Source organism: Ailuropoda melanoleuca, chromosome 3, assembly GCF_002007445.2.
Source record: "Ailuropoda melanoleuca isolate Jingjing chromosome 3, ASM200744v2, whole genome shotgun sequence".
Taxonomy (NCBI): domain Eukaryota; kingdom Metazoa; phylum Chordata; class Mammalia; order Carnivora; family Ursidae; genus Ailuropoda; species Ailuropoda melanoleuca.
In genome coordinates, this window is record NC_048220.1 from 23,418,719 (window position 1) to 23,439,294 (window position 20,576).

General features: G+C 49.9%; 1 protein-coding gene across 7 annotated transcripts in view; it reads left to right on the forward strand.

Moving 5' to 3' along the window:
• The first annotated feature begins 19,051 nt into the window (after positions 1-19,051).
• The window catches only part of JADE2 (jade family PHD finger 2), a 52,719-nt gene continuing 51,194 nt past the window's right edge, over positions 19,052-20,576 (forward strand). For 2 of the 7 annotated variants that reach the window (XM_034656020.1, XM_011224423.3), the window contains exon 1: positions 19,066-19,186. Coding sequence is in view for 1 of the 7 variants with exons in the window: in XM_034656024.1 (XP_034511915.1) it covers positions 20,393-20,520 (128 nt within the window). In the remaining 6 variants the exon portion in view is untranslated. Of the gene's footprint in view, positions 19,187-20,221; positions 20,521-20,576 lie in introns of those variants that run through there. The other 5 variants (XM_011224430.3, XM_011224471.3, XM_034656024.1 and 2 more) reach the window with 5 other exon arrangements.

Sequence of the window (20,576 nt, forward strand, 5' to 3'; positions counted from 1 at the left end):
GATGGAGTGGTTGATAGAATATTTAGCCAAGCAGACACATTGTCTATGTAGAGCTAAAGAACCTGGCCTAGGCCTGTGACCAAATTCTTCCTGGTAGCAGGGTAATAATCAAACGCGCCCAGGTCTTGTCCAAGATATCTCAAGAACTCTCTTTCACACACACATCCCACAACTGCCTTCTCCAAGGAGGCTGTGAGTACTGGTGAAACTTCATTGCTTCTCACAATGTGCAGTAAGCTAACCATGGTGTTTGCTCTCAATGAGCAGCCCTTCAAAGTGATGGAAAGCACCACTCAAACCTTAAGGAAGCCACCTGCTTTCCCAAGGAAGATACCGACGGGGTTTTCTTTTTTTTTGCAGAGATGCAGTCAGCTCTGTCCGTTCTAGGGTTTGAAGATGTGGGCTGGGGAGAGCAACACGAGGGCAGAATCCACCTCTGAGAAACCCTGATTTCAGGTCTTGCCAATGGCAAGGAATCAGGGTCCCATGAACTAGGAGCTGCTCAGAAAGGAATCAGATGAGGCCCTTCCCTAGCAGTTCTGGAATAGCCTGCCGGCGCTGCAGCCATCCACAGCTGCTCAGTCAGTTACACAGGGGGATGGGCCCTGGTACAAGTGGAGAGACCTGCTGAGGTATACAGGGTGTCTGCAGTACCTATGGCCCCGCGTGACATTGTTGGGAAGCCTGGCATCACACGGAGCTGGGCTGTTCTTGACCCCAGTCAGAAAAGTAGGTTTCATAAGATGGTCCCAGCTTCAAACATGCCATCCAGTTGTCAGACCCCATGTTCTGATTTGGGGTCCTGAAACTGTAGGCCCCACTGATGCCTCAACAGGACTCTGTGGCCTCGAGGCCAAGGATCTGGTGCTGCAGACCCCAGTGCCCCCCATAAGCCCAAGCTCAGCACAGTTGTTAGTAGGGGAGGTAGGGCCCGTGGGTATATGTGCATCGTTTCTGAACCATTTTTGGAATTGGGCTGGCAAGTCTTTGCAGCCTGAAAGATGGGTTGAGACATTACCTTTCGCCAGCAATGTAAGTAGTTCTAGAAGCATACATCTGCAGTTTCAGCCTGAACTTTGAAAAAATCATTTGAAAACTGTTAACAATAAGTATGTTTTCAAGCTAAACATAGGCATGTCTGGTAGCCCAACAATTCCACTCCTAAGTACACATACCCAGCAGAAAGAATACATACATGAGAATAGCAATGAAACTGGGCAAACTATTACATAGCCAGTAACATGGGTGAACCTCATTGAACAAGAGAAACCAGAGAGAAAAATAGTATGTACTATCTGATCCCATTTACATCGTTTTCAAAAACAGGCAAACTCATCTGTGGTGACAGAGGCTACCATAGTGGTTACCCCTGGGGGCAGTGACTTACAGAGGGCACCAGGGGGCTTTGGGGGCTGGCGATGCTCTGGTTTTGGTCACACAGGTGATAGTTACACAGGCTTGTTCACGGGAACTGTACATTTATGATCTGTGCACTTTTCTCCATGTATTTTAGACTTCAATTAAAATGTTTATTTAAAGAAGATAAATAACCCCTCTGACCCAATCTTCCCCAAACAGAAATTCCAGAAAGCCTGGAAAGTGAGCATCTTTCTGTGGTACCCTCCACTGGTCCTTAGAGATTTGTCTCCTCAGATGTCCTCAGAACTAGGTCAGCAACCAGAGCTGTGGGGACATGGGCAAAGAGAAAGGTGGCCTAGTGGGACAACTGTGGCCAAGAGGGAGCGGAGAGGCTTCGGGGGCACACAGGCCTCCAGGGGGCTTGCCCTAGACTTGTATGAGAAGACCAGACAGACCACTGTGGGTGCCGAGCTGGGGCTCCTGAAGGTCCACACTGAGGTCAGCCCCAGCAAGCTTTCTAAGAGCCTGTGCTGTTCAGATAAAGTCCTTCCCCAGGCCTCAAAGAAGAAAGGGAGCACTTCTTGTTGTGGGTCTAAGGCAGGGAAGGGGCAGAGGGGCCAAGTTAGGGCCCACTTTAGCTTGGCATTGGGTCCAATTTCACTAGTTTTTCCACATTGTTCGAGCTCTCCCAAACTGTCACCTGCCTGCTGGCTCGGCTCATCAGCACATAGTACATAACCTGGCACTTGAGAGGTTTCTAATGTGTTCATCTAAGAAGGGGGTCATGGAGCCAATAGCCCTCCTGCACCTTCTCTTGAAGAGGAGAGCTCCCCACCTCATATGTCTGCATGAAGGGGACCATTCCAATGTTAGGAGGTCCTAAGTGTATCTTGCACACAGTAGAGGCTTCCTGAGCTTTGTTGAAAGTTTGGTTAGAATAGAGTTTCCAGTCCTACGAATAGGGTCTGGGTCTGCCTTAAAGCCAGATAAGTAAGTACTCACTCTGTGGGCTGGGCCCGGAGGGAGCAGGACCTGCCCTAGGCCACACAGAAGTCTCTGGAGTGCCTGAGTTATTGGAGAGGACTGTGACAGCCTGGAGGACTAGGCACTGTAGTCAGAGAGAAGCAGAGCCTGTCGGCCTTCACCCCACTGTACAGAGAGGCAAACTGAGTCTTGGAGAAACTTGGGGCCTTGTCCCCGCCTCACAGCTAATCCGCTAAATCCTGGATTAGTGCTGTGCCATCAAGCCTGCTCCAGCTCTGACTTACTTTCACAGAAGCATCACTGTCCACTCAGTGTACACCCATCCCTGGTCCAGCTCAGGCCCTCCCTGCCTTGGGAGCAGGGGTCAGCAAACTGTTTGCGTGAAGGGTCAAATAGTAAATACTTGAGACTTTGTAGTGTATGGGTCTATACAGTCTCCGTCACAGCTCCTCAACTCCACCTTGTAAGGTGAAAGCAGCCAGAGACGACATGTGAGTAAGTGAACAGGCTGTGCTCCTTGGTTTATGAATGCTGAAATTTGAATTTCCTGTCATTTCCACGTTTTTTTTTTAAAGATTTTTTTTTTTAAATTCAACAGAGATAGAGACAGCCAGCGAGAGAGGGAACACAAGCAGGGGGAGTGGGAGAGGAAGAAGCAGGCTTAGCAGAAGAGCCTGATGTAGGGCTCGATCCCATAACGCCGGGATCACGCCCTGAGCTGAAGGCAGACGCTTAACTGCTGTGCCACCCAGGCGCCCCATCATTTCCACATGTTTAATTTTGTTTTCAACCATTAAAAAATGTAAAAACTGTTCTTAGCTCATGGTCTTTACAAAAATAGGTACGGGGCCAGATCAGGCCCTCATGCCATGGTTTGCCAATTCTCTGTTCTAGAATGTGCTGTCCTGGGGCCCATACTCCCAGAGTCACTGAGGTGATAAGTCATGTCCTCCTGAAATATGGGTGGTAATAGAATGACCAACTGTTCTGGTTTTCCCAGGGCTGAGGGGTTTCCCAGGATGTGGGGTTTGGGGTGCTAACACCAAGACAGATTCAAGGAAAACAGAATAGTTGGTCACTGTAGGTGCTAAGCATTAACCCAATGAGGAGACAGGCTTCAGGAGGCACTGGTCAGGGTTCTAGCATGGCGCCCTACGGCCTGCCCCACACACTGCCTAGTCCCTGTGGTTTGCGGTGGCGACTTGACCCGCTCTGCCTGGCCCGAGGCAGAGAGATGCCCCCCTCCTCCAAGCAAGAAAACCTCTGTGGTCTGGGCCTCTCAAAAGGCAGGAAGTTGAATCATCAGCTCCAGTAACGTCTCCGTCAGTCTGTGGGTCTGCCCAGGGAGCTCAGGGCTCTAGGCCCAGGGGGCTGGCTCTATACTTTGTTTGCTGCTTTCTCTGAACAGGAAAGCTCCAGAGTGAGGTTTCCAGTGAGGCTTCTGGAGAAATGAGAGCTGTTGAGTCAGGCAGTGAGAAGAGCTGGATGGCAGGTCCACTGGGGCCCTGGGCCAGCTCTGGCCTAAGCTTGCTGTGTGGCCTTCAGTGACACCCTCGCCCTCTCTGATTCTTGGCTTTGCCTTCTACCACAGAAATGCTGATTCTTGAAATCCCCTTGAATGGTGACCTAAGTGAGACCATTCTGGGTCTGTGGACGACTCATTCTAGGCTCTACAACCAGACTGCTCAGACACACATCCCTGTCTCCCACTCACCTGGGAGTAGGACCTGACTAGCCACCCCCGTTTAGACTGCCGAGGCCTTAGAAGGTGACAATTCTGAATTCAAGGGTCTAGAGGAGAGGAGCAAAAGAGGAGAAGCAGGTTAAAGAGGGATACCCACAGATAATGATGATAATCATACCATTGTTTATTAAGCACTCACTATGTGCCAGCGTTGGACAATCTGTTTGATCCTCACAATGACTCTTTAGGATAAGGACTGTCATTATTTCTACTTCACAGCTACCGAGTGGTGGAGCAGCCATTAACCATCTTGTTAGACTGTACCTTTGAGGTTCTGTGGCTCGGGAAGCCTCAGGGGGAATGGGGGAGGGATGAGCTTCCCAGAGAAGTCAAGGGTCTGGTGAGGGAGAAAGTGTTCTTCCTGGTGCTGCACAAAGACCTCCAGAGAATAAGCAGAAGTCTGGTGGTTGCCGACTTTAGGGACCCCTGGAGGAGGCAGATCATGCCCCCACAGATTCCCCAGATGGTCTCTGAGGGCCTGGTGAGGAAATAGGACACACAGCAGGATTTTGCTACAGAGAAGGAGCTGAGCATTTACTTTCTGAGCAAAGGCAGCAGGCTCTGCTCCAAAGGTGCCCCCTGGGTGTCTCTGTATGCTGTTCCCCGCCCTGGCATGGGTGCTGTACTCAGGGTTCAGAGCGTGGGCTGCAAGGCCCATGCCCCACACTGCTTGGTCTCCCGCTTCCTCTGTGAGAGAGGGGACCAAGAGAATTTGGCAGGTTTAACCATGCTTAGCAAAGGACTAAGCCCAAGCAGGGCCAAAGGCTGCTTCCCAGGGTGGGAGGCAGCCCCCAACTTAGCTGTCCTCAGTAACCCAGCAGGTAGATGATCTGGGGCAAAGAGGCCACCCCAGCTCCCCAGGCTGCTGACTGGACCCCCAACATAGGCTCAGGCCAGTCCTGGAGATGCCTTCTCTCCCATGAGCTGCAGGTTCAGAGCAAGGCTTAGCTAAACCCCCGACCATTCCTTACTTTCTCTGGGGCACCGTGAAATTCTCCACACAGCTCTTAATCCAGAATGGGCTTTATTAGGGGCGCCTGGCTGGCACAGCGGTTAAGCGTCTGCCTTCGGCTCAGGGCATGATCCCGGCGTTGTGGGATCGAGCCCCACATCAGGCTCTTCTGCTATGAGCCTGCTTCTTCCTCTCCCACTCCCCTTGCTTGTGTTCCCTCTCTCGCTGGCTGTCTCTATCTCTGTCAAATAAATAAATAAAATCTTTAAAAAAAAAAAAAAAAGAATGGGCTTTATTAATGCCTGCTATATGGGCACCAGCTGGATAGGTAAGAGTGAGGATTTGAGAGGATTCATTAGCCTGAGGACCTGGTAGGGGCTAGGCCTGGACTGGTGCCTTGGAGTAGAGGTAGGGGCCTGGAATCTGGGTGCAGGGGTTGAGGGTACCCTCCTAAGCCCCACCTGGGCCTGTCCCAGACCCCAGGCCTCAGGAGCCAAACCATCCTTGCAGACATTTGGCTTCTATACCTGGCTATTTTAGGCAGCCTGAAGCTAGACTTGATTATGGCAGAACTGAAATAGCTTATTAGACCTGGCTGGCTCACCCTTCCAAAGGAACCTTTCGGAACCCTTGGGGTCTTGTGGTGAGTACACCACCCCCACCCCCTGATCCTACCCTCTAGTCCCTCTGGCAGGAAAGGAGGAGCAGCCCCGGCAGCCCAGCCTCACTCAGGGCCTCCATACAGAATGTGGGCTCCATGGGCGCATGTGGGGCTGAGGGCCCCTGGCAGCACAATGCCTTCCAGCCACGTCTGGGCCCTGCCTTCTTCCCTGCCCCCAGCTCCTCCCCATGGGAGAAAGGGCAGAACAGGACTGGCCGGTTGAGGACACTGTGGGACTGTGCCCAGGAGTGACAGTTCTGGGCCTCTCCCTGCTCCTGCTAATTGCCAGCATGGGTGTGGGGCCCAAGAGGGAGGCCCCAGTCCTTCCCCAGTCCAAAGGCCACTAACAGCCTAGTGGCTGCAAGTATGTCCGAGGGGCCGGGTCTTCAGGCAGGGAGTTGTGGGACAAAGGCAAGGAGGACAGCAGGAGAGAAGGAAGAGTCTGGGCTTAGTGCATATCCTGGGGCCTGAATGAGTTTCTGCCTCGGTCAGGCTGGGCCTGGGGCTGCCCTCAGCTGCTCCCAGTGTACAGCCTGCAGCCTCTGGACAGAGCTCTGCATACTGGCCCAACTTCTTTGGCCCCTCCTGCTCCTGGGTGGCAAATCTCCTGTAGAACCTGAGTGAAATATCACCAGGCTGCCAGGTTCCCAAGGCAAGAGCCTGCCTAAGCTACTCCTGGCAGAGAGTCTCCCCTCCGGGGCATTTGCCCTCATCAGGGTGGATGCTATCAGACTTGCTCACGGTGGAATTTCTGACCCAGGGCAGGTAGGTGTAAGAGATCTTTGGGTTTGGGAGCCCTTTGTGAGCCCCTCAAACTGCCTCAGCTGGGTAGTGCTCCACTGCAGCCCTGGTCACTGGTGGGGGGGGGATAGACTCCATGGGGCCCCAAATGATGGAAGTGGGGGGACCTCAGAACTCTCAGGGAGCTCCTAGCAGATGCAGTGTGGCCAGAGCAAGGGAGACGATCTTGCAGTTGGGGCCATTGGTGTAGAAGTCAGGGCTCTGCCTCCTCCTTTATGGGGATACCCAAGCTCAGTGAGAAGCCTGGGCGGGGCTTCTGTTGAGGGACTACAGAGATGGCTGAAGGGCTAGACTCAAGGCCTCTGGCTCTCTGACCCTGGGCTTGGCATGGGGCGGGGAGGAGGCTGAAGGGGACAGACTGTGAGCCTGCTGAGTGAAATGGAAAAGCTGTCAAGATAGGGGAGCTGGGAGCAAGTCTGGAGGTAGGAACATGGCAGCAGGTATATGGACCAGTGAGCCGCCTCAGGGGAAATATGTACAGAGCTTGTGGGTGATGAGATGGTGGGTGGCAGAGCGCTCTGGCCCTGAGCTCCAGGCCCTTCCAAGACTTCACCCACTGTTAGGGGTTGAATTGTGTCTCACCAAAAAGCCCTAACCCCCTAGTACCTGCGAATGCGACCTTATTTCGAAATAGGGTATTTGCAGATGTAATCCAATTAAGATGAATCATTAGGATGGGCCCTAATCCAAAATCCAATATGACTGATGTCCTTATAAGAAGAAGGCAATTTGGACATAGTCACCGGCACACATGGAGAATGCCATTTGAAGACACACAGACACAGAGGAAAGACAGCATGCAAAGATGAAGGCAGAGATTGGAACCTTGCAGCCACAAGCCAAAGAGCACCTGGAGCCACTAGAAGCTACCAGAGGCCAAGAAGGATCCTCCCCTTGAGGCTTCAGAAGGAGCCTGGCCCTGTCGACACCTTCATTTTGCACTTCTAGCCCCCAGAGCTGTGAAAGAACAGTTTTCTGCTGTTTCAAGCCTCTCAGCTTGTGGCACTTGGTTATGGCAATCCCGGAAGATTAACACAGCAGGCCGGTTCTGCTGCTGGAATGCCTTCTAGCTAGCCCTGTCACTGCGGTCATGTGGGCAGTCAGGTGCGGCTTCTCTGTGAGCCCTGATGGAGAGCGCTTGCCCAGAAGTTTGGTAAGGTCTGCAGGACAGCCTGCCTCCCCAACTAGACTGTAAGCTCCTTCAGGGCGGGGCCTGACCTGTAGTAGGGCAGCATGGTTCCTGGTATACCGTGGGTGCTAAGTCAATGTGAGCTGAATGAAGACACAGTTGAGGAGTAGTGAGACCCTCTCAGAGTGGGACATGCCATCTACTCTTCCACAGCCTGTTTTAGGTTGGATGGACATAGGGGAGTCCACAGAGAGGTTACAGCATCAGCCCCATGGGCCATTCCTAGTTCCTCTGCTGTCCAGTTCCTGCCTGGCCCCGTGTGAGCCTGAATAATTTGGGGAAATTCCTAACCTTCCCTTTCAATCTGGCCATTGGCTCTAGGAGTTTGCCACAACATAACTGCTCAGGTCCCTCCAACAAGGGGACTGTGTCTGTGGCTGGATGACTCATGCACACTGCTCCATCTGCAGCCTTGGGCGGGACCCAGGGCTGGGGATAGTGCCAGCCAGGGCAGGCTAGGAGCTGGGACATCCCATTGCACCAGCCCAGTCCCCAGGAACGGAGCGTGCTCAAGGCTTCAGGACAAAAATCTGGAAGCAGGGAGGCAACACTCACTTGAATTGAGATCTGAGTGACAAAAAGCAGCAGACAGAGGATGCAGTGAGTTCAAAGGCCCTGAGGTAGGAATGAGCTTGGCATGATCAGGAACTGAAAAGAAGGCAGATGAGGCTGGGGCATGCTGAAAGGGAGGTCAGTGGTAGGACATGTGATAAGACTGAGCTCACCTGGATATCCAGGATAATGTCTCCATCTTGAGGTCCTTGATTTAATCATGTCTGCAAAGTCCCTTTTGCCAGGTAAGGTAACATTCCAGGTTCTGGGGAGCACAACATAAATATCTTCAGTGTGGGGGGGACATTATTCTACCCACCACAGCATCCCTCTCATCCTCTTACCTGCCTCTTTCACTCCATCGCTACATTTCTGTTTACCTATCCATCTATCTATTTGGATCTGACCATGGATCTACTCACCTTGTCACCTGGCCACAATTTATCTCTCCTACCCCTTTATCAAGTATCAACAAGTTATTTATCAATCTCTTGTTCCTCCATGGCTTTCATCTTTCAATCTGATAACTGCATCGTCTCTCGGCCATCGGTCTAATAAACTGATTTTTAAACTCAATCTATCATTCAATTCTCCGTCCATGATGAATTATCAGTCATCTAGCTCCACATTTGCACATGCGTCACATATGTGGACATTCTTTCTCAATGTCTACAAATAAATTCAATAAATATTCAGAACCGCTTGTCATGTGCCCAATTCTAAGTCATGTGTGGGTGAGATAGTGGGTTGATGACACCTCCCAGTAGCCACGCTGGGCTCTTCTTCATCATCGTCATAGTCAGTGCCATCACTGTCAATCCATCCACACTCTCCAGTTTGGTTATCCACATAGGGATCATTTTTATATGGACTTCCAAGCCAAATCCAGGCTGTTCTGGTCTGCCTTTTGCTCACTAGCCATCCTGTGTATAAATAAAGCAGACTCATTTAAACTTGATCTTAGATAAGGTGTAGGTAGAAAACTCTATCTGCTGGGCAAGCATCTTATGCATCAAACAACAAATCCTAAAGTTAAATGGAAATTATTTTTAGGTTGTCTGGGCAAATAGCACAGAGCATGGCAACTCCAGAGATGTTGCATCAGGCAACGTTTGGGCACATGCAGACACACAACACACACATGCACATGTACATGGGCACACACAAATGCACACACGCAATCTCTCTTTCCCCTGCCCCCACATAGTGACTCCTTCCTGGCTCATTCACACTCTTGTGTGCATGTGCACACACAGCCAAAGTGGACACTTCAACGCTGACTCAACCCTACCTCATCTTGTTTCCAGTATAGGAATCTCACCTCCACACCTGAACTGTGAGGTACTCTAGGCCAAGGTGGTGCCCGCTCTTCCTCGGGCATACCCTTCCAGCCTGACCAGCCAGAGGACGAGACACTTAAAAGCTGTTTGCCTTTCCTTGAACTCTGAGGGCAGCTGGAGATCAGGGAGGTAAGGAGCTAGATACCCCAGGGAGGCCCCTACTGCCCAAAACAGTCCCCTCCGCCCTCTCTGAATCTGCCCATGATTCTTGCTCCAGCCGAATGCTAGGGTAATGCAGGCTTTCCTTCCTCTGTAGAACTCTCCTAGAGGAACTGGATTAGGTGGATCATCTGCCTGGAGCTGGCCTAGCTGGGGATCAGTTTGACAAGAATTCCCTTGTTTCCAAGCATCTCTGTTGCACAGGCATCCAGCGCCAATTCCTGTCCAAGCCTCTCCCCAGGGCCCTGACTGGAGATCCAGCACATTTGGAAGCAGGTTGCCACCTGCCAGAGCTGCAGGTCCTGGATGCCCACCAGTTATAGTGTCCAAGGCCAACACAGGCTCACAAGTCACTTTGTCCACAGCCGTAAGGAAGGAACAGCTTGCTCACTAGTGCCTACAGGAGGCTCCCAAGGCAACCACCTTGTACCCTGGAGCACTTTCCAGCACTGGGAGGCTGGTTAAGGCCAGGACACCATTAATGAAGCCTTGACTGGAGTGAGGCATCTCAGGGCCAGCTGCCCTTGCTACGTCCGGTTCCACAGTGAGGCTTGATTCCATGCACATACTTGACCCTATCCAAGTCCAATTTATGTCCCTCCCCCATCCTGTGGTATCCTCAGGACAGGGACCTCATCTAACATCTGTGTAACCTGATGCCAGCCCAGACCAACCACAGGAATTGTATGCAGAACAGATCTGCACCTGTGCACAGCTCACACCAACATCCTGCATGCCCGGACCCAAGTCCTGGCCTCAAGCTGTCTCCACATCTGCCTCCCAGCCCAGAGCCCTCATTCAGTGGATTTCATTAACTGTTTAGAGCCTAACAGGTAATGAATTATCCCCACATTTGTTTCCTAATGAGCCAGGCTGGGCCAGGTATCCTCAAGCCAAATGTTCTGGGAAGAAATGATACTCTACCTGTCAGAGGAGGGAGCTCCTCCAGAGGACCAGGCTGCTCAGAAACTTCCATTCTCACCCTGGTTCCCAGTCCCAGCCTGGCCCATGTTCAAGTCCCAGCAGGCTAAAGGCCAACTGGAGCTTTTCCATGCCCCTGCTGGAGTTCAAACTCCATGGGAAGGCTCTGGAATGGACTTAGAATCCCAGGCTGGGCCAGCTGGAGAAACCCAGATAGACCCTGACACTGGGGACCAGAGAGGGCCAAACAGGACCCAGGCCACCCAGGAGTCAGCAATGGGGTGAGACTAGAGGGCAGAATTCCTGTCCCTGCCCTCCAGGACCACACTGTAGCCCATCACTGGGCTAGGGAAACATGACCCACCACCCCTAGGATGCTTCTGTCCCTGGAGAATTCTAAGCACCTCAGGGGCAAGCAACACTACCCAGATGCAAAGGGCTTCCTAGGGCTCCCTCATCAACCACAGGGTCGACTTCTTCTCTTCGTCTCTACAATTCCTATCCCACCCCTTCCCAGCCTTACTCCGTATTACAACACAGGCAACCAGTCACCAATTTGATGAGTATCTTTCCAGATGCTTTTTTTTCTATGAAATTACATATATCTGTAGGTCTGTGTTCAAATAAAAATGTAGGCTTTTTAAGGTATTTTTTAATTTTTTAGGCTTCTAATTTTGCAATATGAGATCATATTGCACATTGTACCCTGAAACTTGCGTTTTGTTTTCAGGTGTACAACGTAATGTTTTGATATTTGCAAATCCCGAAACCTGCTCTTCACTTAACGCTTTTATTAGGGCTCTTTCTACATGAGACACACAAAACCATACAACGCTTCTTCTGCTGCTGCCTGGTTTTTTGTACTCTGATTTATTTAGCCAGTGCTCTGGTGATGGACATTAAAGCTATTTCCAGTTTTTCTTTTTTAAAGATTTTATTTTTTTAAGTAACCTCTACACCCAACATGGGGCTTGAACTCACGACCCTGAGATCAAGAGTCTCAAGCTCTACCGACTGAACCAGCCAGGTGCCCCGTAATGACACTCTTAAACAGATCTTCTCAGGCCCACATCAGAGGGTCTCTCTGGGGTGGATTCCTAGAAGTAGACTGCATGTTTTCATCTCTTCTTTCCAACTTGGGGCAACTGCTGTTCTCACCTTTCATCCTGAAGTAGCTTACAAGTATATTTTCCTGTACAAAGGGCAGTTTCGTCTCAGGAAGAACCCTAGGGCCAGCTATTAGCATCATGTTCTGTGCCCCATCGCATTGCTGTGAACCAGACAGGCTACTCTTCATCTCTCTGGGTGATCCTCCCCCCTTCCATCTCATCTAAATTGCTATCTATATGCAGGTCCTTCTCCAGACCCTTCTCAGACTCTCTGGACCATTCCACCCCACAGGCTCCCAAGACTGCTTGTTTTACCTTGACCATCCTTCATATGCTTAAGGACTTGTCTTCCTAAATGGGCCAAAATCCCTTTTAGGTAGGATCTGGACCTGGAACTCACTGCCCTAAGATAAAGCCTTGTTTACATAGGTGCTTGTTAAATGCATGTTATTTCTAATAAAACCAGGTTACCTCCAGCATGGCCATGAATTCATCAGTAAATGCATGGGAAGGGTCTTTATAAGACTGCCACGATGAGGGGAGATTTCCTTCAATTTATCAGAAACCCTGGGGAAAAGCCAAAGGGTTTTGCTTACACTGTTCAGCTTGACTTGGAGCCAGTGTCTTTGGTTCTTGGTGGTTCTTGGACTGAGCCAGGCCCCTCAACTCCACTCAGGGCGTCTCACACTTTGATGAGTGTCTGGTCAAGCCAGCCCCTGACTTGGCCGGAGGTACTGCCTGCTGCCAGTTTCTGGGGAAGTGTTTAGAGGCCCCAGGGATCTTCTCTGCCTTCTGCCATCTGTGGCCAGTGGGCTGGGTCTGAGAGTCTAAGAAGAGACAGGTGGCCTGGCTGGCACATCATCCAGACATCTCCTAGGGCTGGTCAGTACCATCTCTAAACCAGCTGGCAAAGGCTCCAGAGGGCTGCTTCTCCCAGGCATGCATTCGTAGCGCCACAGAAAGTGGCAAGGCTGGGCCTTGCCAGGGCAGTGTCTTAAGCCACAGATGCAGCCCTGGGCAGCTTTTCTATCTGTCCCAAACCCCACCTGCAGCTCCTGCCTGGAGCCTGGGAGGCAGAGCTGCTGGATTTGTCCTCTCCTGAGTGCCAAATTATGCGCTTTGCAGAAGACTTGGCACAGAGTGGGCAGCCAGGAAATATTTACTGAATGACCAACAGAATGAATTTCTGCAGATACATGATGATCCATCTCTATAAACATACGTATTTCAGAGAACTTCTCATTTTCAGGTAGCATCTTGGAACAAGCTGTAACAACTATAAATTTTCCCTCTCTCTTAAACCCACTTAATCAAACTTTCGTTCATGCCACTCTGTTGACATGGATTTTCTCAATATCACCAGTGACCTCAACGTGGCTGAAACTAATGATCAGTTGTCAGTCCGTATCTCACCTTATTCTCTTTGGTAGCTTTGGACATAGAGCTTTCACCCCTCCTGAAACTCTCTTACCTTGGTTTCTAGGACATTCCTCCTATCTCTCTGGATACCCTTGCTCCCTTTTTACTGCCCCCTCAATTTTTAAAAAATCATTACTACTTATTTTTTAAGATGGTTAAGATACTTATTATTTATTTGTCAAAGACAGCACTCACAAGCAGGGGGGGAGCGGCAGGCAGAGGGAGAAGCAGGCTTCCCGCTGAGCAAGGACCCTGATGTAAGACTCTATCCAAGGTCCCTGGGTTCATGACCTGAGCTGAAGGCAGACATTTAACTGACTGAGCCACCCTGAAGAGTTTAAGTAATCGCTACAGCCAACATGGGGCTCAAACTCACAATCCTGAGATCAAGAGTCTTTTATGTTCTACTAGTGAACCAGGCAGGCGCCCCCTCCCCCAATTTTTTTATTGTGGTGAAATACACATAACATAAATTTCACTATTGTAATCATTTTTAAGTGTATAGTTCAGTGATATTAAGTACATTCACATTGTTGTGCAACCATCACTGCCGTTCATCTCTGGAGCTCTTTCATCTTAAAAAACTGAAACTGTACCCATTAAATGATGAGTCCCCATCTCCCCTCCCCACCCCAGCCCCTGGCAAACACCATTCTTCTTTCTGTCTCTATGAGTCTCACCACTCTAGACACCTACAGTATTTGTCTTTTTGTGACTGATTTATTTCACTTAGCATAAAGACCTAAAGATTCATCCATGTTGTGGCATGTGTCAGAGTTTCCTTCCTTTTTAAGGCTGAATAATATTCCATTAGACATCTGTATTGCATTTTGCTTCCCCATTCATCCATTCATCCATCAATGGACACTTGGGTTGCTTCCATATTTTAGCTATTGTGAATAATGCTGCTATGAACACAAGTATACAAATATCTCTTCAAGACCCTGTTTTCAGTTCTTTTGAGTATATATCCAGAAATGGAATTGCTGGATCATATGGCAATTCTATTTTTAGTTTTCTGAGGAATGGCCATACTGTTTTCCACAGTAGCGGTACTATTTTACATTCTCACTGACAGAGCACAAGGGTTCTAATTTCTCCACATTCTTGTCAACACGTGTTATTTTCTGTTTTCTAAAAATAGTAGCCATCTTGGGGCACCTGACTGGCTCAGTTGGTAGAGCATGTGACTCTTGATCTCGGGGCTGTGAGTTCAAACTCCACGTTGGGTGTGGAGCCCACTTTAAAATAAAATAAAAAGGGGCGCTTGGGTAGTTCAGTTGGTTAAGCATCGGACTCTTGATTTTGGCCCAGATCATGATCTCGGGGTGATGAGACTGAGCCCCAGGAAGGGCTCCACCCTCAGCATGGAGTCTGCTTGAGATTCTCTCTCTCCCTCTGCCGCCCCCCCCCAGCTTGTGCCCTCTCTCTCTCTCTCTCAAATAGATAAATAAATAAAATCTTAAAAAAAAATAAATAAAATAAAAATATTTAAAATAGTAGCCATCTGGGGCACCTGGGTGGCTCAGTTAGTTAAGTGTCTGCCTTCGGCTTGGGTCATGAATCCCAGGGTCCCGGGATCAAGCCCCACGTCAGGCTCCCTGCTCTGTGGGGAGTCTGCTTCTCTTTCTCCCTCTGCCCCTCCCTGCTGCTTGTGTGCGTTCGTGCGCTCTCTCTTTCTCCCCCCAGTTAAATAAATAAAATCTTTAAAAAAATAAAATAATAAAATAAAATAGTAGCCATCCTATTGGGCATGAGGTGGTACCTCATTGCAGCTTTGATCTGCATTTCCCTAATGATGAGCAACGTTGAGCATCTTTTCATGTGCTTATCGGCCATTTGTATTTCTTCTTTGGAGAAATCTCTGAATACTCCCTTTTAAACAATATCTTGTTGATTCTTCTTCATCTTCCAGACCTCTTAACCTTGCAGTGGCCAAGAGCACCATCCTTGGACCTCTTTTCTTTCTACACTCACTTCCTTAGTGATCTCGAACTGCCTTATATAGCTTTAAATACCAGCCAACTGTGGACACCTCTCAAAAGATACCTTCAGCTCAGAACATGCCCTTGAGATGAGGCTGCCATTTCTAGCTGCCTACAGGATGGCTGCATTTGGACATCTAGTAGGTGTCTTAAGCTTACCATGTATAACACTGAGCTCCTTATCCTCCCCCAACTCTACTCCTTCCATAGTCTCCACATCTCAGTTAATGACAATTCTGTTTTTCCACTGGCTCAAGACAAAACTTTGGTTGTCATTCTTGACTTCTTGTTTTCTCACACCCCATCAACAAATGTCAGAGCTATCTTCATAATATATGGAATTTGACCACTTCTACTGCTACTGCTCTAGTGTACATTGACCTCGTCTCTCACCTGGTCTCTTACAGTGACCTTCTAATCTGTCTTCCAGCTTCAGCCTTTCTGCTTTCAGTCTGTCCTCCATGTGGCAGCACCAAATAACCCATAAAATCCAGTGTCAGATCATGTCACTCCTCTGCTCAAAACCATCTTTATTACACCTACAAAAGCCAAGTTCCTAATAATGCCCTATATAATCTCTTTCTTTTGCATTTACATAATAAGCACATTCCTGCCTCAGGACTTTTGCATTTGCTGGTCTCACTGTGGAGACAGTGGTTCCCTTTACTTCTTACCATGGACCCCTTCGGCAGTCTGTGATGCCTGTGGATTCCTTCTGAGTATAATATCTTTAAATCAATAAAATAAGTTTCATAAATTATAAAGAAAACCAATTATATTGAAATATAACTCTCAAAATATTTTAAGATGTGTAATACAGTAATATATATGTTTCTTATTAATTCATTAAATTATAAGAGGTAACAGCATAATTATGAAGTAGTGATAACTGTAATATTTTAAGATAGTTGTAACAACTATAATGTGATATGAAAATATCTGTGATTTCTACTAGCAACAGCATCACAGGTGCTGCTAATATCACTGTGATTTGCTGTCTGCATTCATAATTGAAGAACATGCTAAATGTTAATTAGTGAAAATAAAGATATCATTTTTTTCCCCATCTAAGGTCAAGACCCCCTGAATTTCTATCCACAGATGTCTGAAGGGGGGTGTCTGTGGGCTCCATGTGAAGAACCCCTGGCTTAGAATGCTTACTCTTCCATAAGCCCTCACAGCTCATCCCTTCACTTCCTTGTATCCAGAAGCTTCCTTCTCAGGCAGCTCTTCCCTGAGGACTCTATTTAAATTGCATGACCACATTCCCTATCACCCTTTCCTACTTAATTTTTTCGGAATAGCACTTACTCACCTTCAAATATAGTATTTTACTTAAAAAAAATGTGTATCTCCTTCCATTAGAAAGTGAGTTCCATGAGAGTAGGCATTTTTGTCTATCATTTTTGTGCTGTGTCCTCAGCCCCTAGAATGGTGCGTGGCATACGGGAGGCACTCAATAAATATTTGTTGAAAAAAGTGAATGATTACTTCTCCAAGAACTTTGTTTCTTCTCATTTTTTTTCTGTAATAAGTTAATGATTTGTGAGACTCTTACTAAAGACTAGGAGTTATAATTAGCTCCATTGCTATGACTGTTAACATTTTCAAGATTAACCTTAAATAGCAGCAGAGAGTGGTGGGAATCCAAGAATTATGATGGAGCATCCAAGCCTAGACAAGAAGTGCCTTCCAAGGACTCTCTAGGGGACCTGGTTCTCACCCAGATTCAGTGAACCACCTTAGAGGCCAAGTGTTATCCACAAAATTCTTTCTTGCTATTATAGCAATCAGGGCCCCATCCTCAATCAAACCAATAATCGTAATACTTTTTATTTCTGGCAGTGTGGTAAAATGGAAAATATGTAGTCTTTGGGGTCTTCTGGACTAAGTGCCAATTCTGTACCACTGCTTGCTAGTTTCTGTGACTGTTGGTAAGTCACTAAGCCTTTCTGAACAGGTAAAATGGGATTTTTTTTTTAAGATTTTATTTATTTATTTGACAGAGATAGAGACAGCAAGCGAGAGAGGGAACACAAGCAGGGGGAGTGGGAGAGGAAGAAGCAGGCTCATAGCAGAAGAGCCCGACGTGGGGCTCGATCCCATAACGCCGGGATCATGCCCTGAGCCGAAGGCTGACGCTTAACCGCTGTGCCACCCAGGCACCCCTAAAATGGGATTTTTGTGAGGGTGAAATGGGATGACTTGCCTGGTGCCCAGCAGAGAGCAGGTGCTCTATAAACAGTCATCTTCTCCCTCTTCCATCTCTCTAGGTCATTTTATAACTACTTGCCAAGGTTCACAGGATCCTGATGGCTAAGAGGAGTCGTCTGTCCACTCTTTTGGTGCATGTAAGCCCTCTGCAACTAGACCCAATCAGAGCAGTTTCTTTAGACTGTGCCACTGTCAGTTGGTGCTTCCATTCCCACTTCAGATGTGTGGTTGAGACTGCCATCTGGACCTTGACCATGAATCTCACCACGTATCACAGTTTTTTCTCCTGGCCTTCCTTTTTGCCCTAACTGGGAAATCTTGTCTATGTCCTCATGGAGAGTAAGACAGCAATTATTGTCCTCCAGTTTTTCAGTGATAAGAATTTTTAGGGAGCACATTGACCCTTCCAAAACTTAAGCACCAGGGAAAGAGCTAATGTGCGTTGTGCACTCTGAGCCAGGAGTGTTTGTGTTTACAGAAACAGCACGTATACACACACACCACTTCAGGACCCCTCCAGCCATCCTGTTCTACAGAAGAAGAAAGAGACCCAGAGAGATGAATGCACTTGTCAACATCAACTAGCTTCGCAACTGCAAAGCCAGCGTTAGAATCCAGGTATTTAACCATTTTGTTACATGCGAACAGCCTGTGTCATCTGTTTTCTGGCACTGAGCTTGGGTTTAAGAAAATCCTAACAGGGGCGCCTGGGTGGCACAGCGGTTAAAGCGTCTGCCTTCGGCTCAGGGCGTGATCCCGGCGTTGTGGGATCGAGTCCCACATCAGGCTCCTCCGCCATGAGCCTGCTTCTTCCTCTCCCACTCCCCCTGCTTGTGTTCCCTCTCTCGCTGGCTGTCTGTATCTCTGTCGATTAAATAAATAAAATCTTAAAAAAAAAAAAAAAGAAAATCCTAAGAAATGACCACTCAGAGCTGGAGTCAGGTCTAACCAGGAGGTGGTACCCCAGTTCCTCAATCTTGCCAGACAAGCCTCCCCAGACTTTGTGAATGAAGGCCAAGAAAGAAGAATGTTGCAGTGACTCCCTTTGAGCTCATATTTCTTTCTTGTTGCAAAAAGTGCTTATTTTCTGCGTTCATCATCTCCCTCTTCGTTGTGTAGACAATTTACCCTGTCAGAGGATTTGTGCTGTTATTATGAGTTTGTTTATTATTAGATTTATTTCTCCTATAAGCAAATGTGTTCACAACATTACATCGGGGGATCTTTTTAATTGTCACATAAATGTCATCTTATGTAAATGGAATATTTATCTTTCCATAGAAGGGGGGTGGAAGGGAAAGAAAGAAAGAATAAATAACCTTCAGTCTTGGAGAGGGAAGGCGGTTCCTGTCCCCGTTCACAACTCACCCACGTGCCTTCAAAGCCAAAGGTGAGTTGAAAAAAATTATTGGATTATCTCTGAGGAGCAGCCAAAAGGGAGAGGGAAGGAAAAGTTGGCAACGATGCTTTGGGGATGTTGACCCAGGCTCCCAGGTCTCCCCACCAAACCCAGCGTGAGACAGACTACCCCCTCCCCAGCTGGGAGCATCCGGAGAAGGCTGCAGCTTGCCCCCGACACACACACCTCCCCACCCAGGAGGCCAGCCCGGCTCCTTCCTCGAGAGAAGGTGAGCGCGGCGGGCGCAGCGGGTTGGGTGGGTGTGGCCCGCGGCTCCGGGAACGGACCCAAGGCCCCGCCACCGCCCGCGAGCCGCCCGACAGCCCGCCTGCCTGGCGAGCGCAAGCGCTTCTTCCAGAAACTGCGAGGATCCGAGCGCACTGTTTGTGCACCACAAGGTCAAGTCGGGAAGTGGAGCCGGAGGAGGAGGGGCGAGGAGGCGAAGGGTGGGGAGAGGGGCGCCCCGCTTCCTCGCCAAGTGCCAGCCTTTGGAAGTTGCCCCCTCGGTTTTTAACCCTTTAGGGGTAATGGGAAGGACGAGCTTGGGGGGAAGGGGACACCGCGGGGCAAACTCCTACTGGGACCGGGAGGAGCAGCTACCCACCCACCCATCACTGCGTTCCCCACCCCCCGGAAATGCGGGGCAGAGCTGGGAGCCCGGAGGCACCGGGCGGGGGAGGGGGCGACGAACCCGAGAGGGACCCTCTCTACGGACCGCCCCTCTTTTCTTGAGGTCGCTCACAATTTCAAGTTTCCCCCGCCCGGGATGTTAGTTTCCATCTGCTGTGGCTGGGGGAGGAGGGCCGCGCCCCCTCCCCCAGACTCGCGCGCGCGCCCCTCCCCTCCGCTCCTGCCAGCACTTTCTGCTCACTTCTGGCGCTGCAAAGCGCCACGCGATTTATTCGATTCGCATTTTTAAACCCGCGATTCGGGAGCTGGGCCTAGGGCGAGGGTCTTCCAGCATTGGAGCTCCGGGAGGCGGGGTGCTCAGTGCAAACCTCGTTCCCTCCGCGAGTGTCGCCTTCAGGCTGTTATTTGCAAAGAAACGTCTTTTTGACGCAGGGAGAAATGGCAAATTTTAAGTACGTCATTAATATGGCGCCAAAAGATTTTTTTAAGTATAAGCTTGCTTTTTTTTTTTTTTTTAAGGTTGCGGGGGGCGCCGCCCGGGTCTGGGGCGCGAAGGGGGCGGAGTGTGAGCAGAAAGTGTGAGTGAGAGAGTGGAGGGGCGGGGTATGTGTGTGAGTGTGTGAAGTGTGAGCAGACCTGATGGGACTTGCACGGGCGCAGCCGCCGCTCGGGCCCGGCCCTGGGGACAGGGCGGGCTGGGGGCGCCCCAGAGCCCATGGGGAGTCTGGGCCCGAGGTGCAGGCAGACGGGCGGCCCGGCAGAGCACCCTCCCCCCGAGGCCTGCAATGCTACCTGGACCCGCTGCCGAANGTTGGAGGCTGTTTTGGGGGGGGGGTGAGTAGCGTCCATGGAGTTACTTTGCGCCCATTCCTAGCGGCAAGGGCTTAGGTCCAGCGGGCTGACCGTTCCCAGCAGGGGTGCGGGGCCAGGGACGCCGCGGGCCCGGCCGCCTCCCTCGCCGCGACCCCGGATGGATGCGCGCCCCCCGCCCGCCCGCGCCGGCCCCAGGAGCTCCGGGTTTCGGGAGCATCCTTCCCGCGCCGGCCCCCGCCGCGGCGCGTAGTCCAGGGCAGCGCCCCTCGGAAGGGCACCGCGGAGGAAGGTAAGATCCAGCCCCCAGCGATGGGCCCTGCGCATCTCCACGGCGTTATTTTGTGT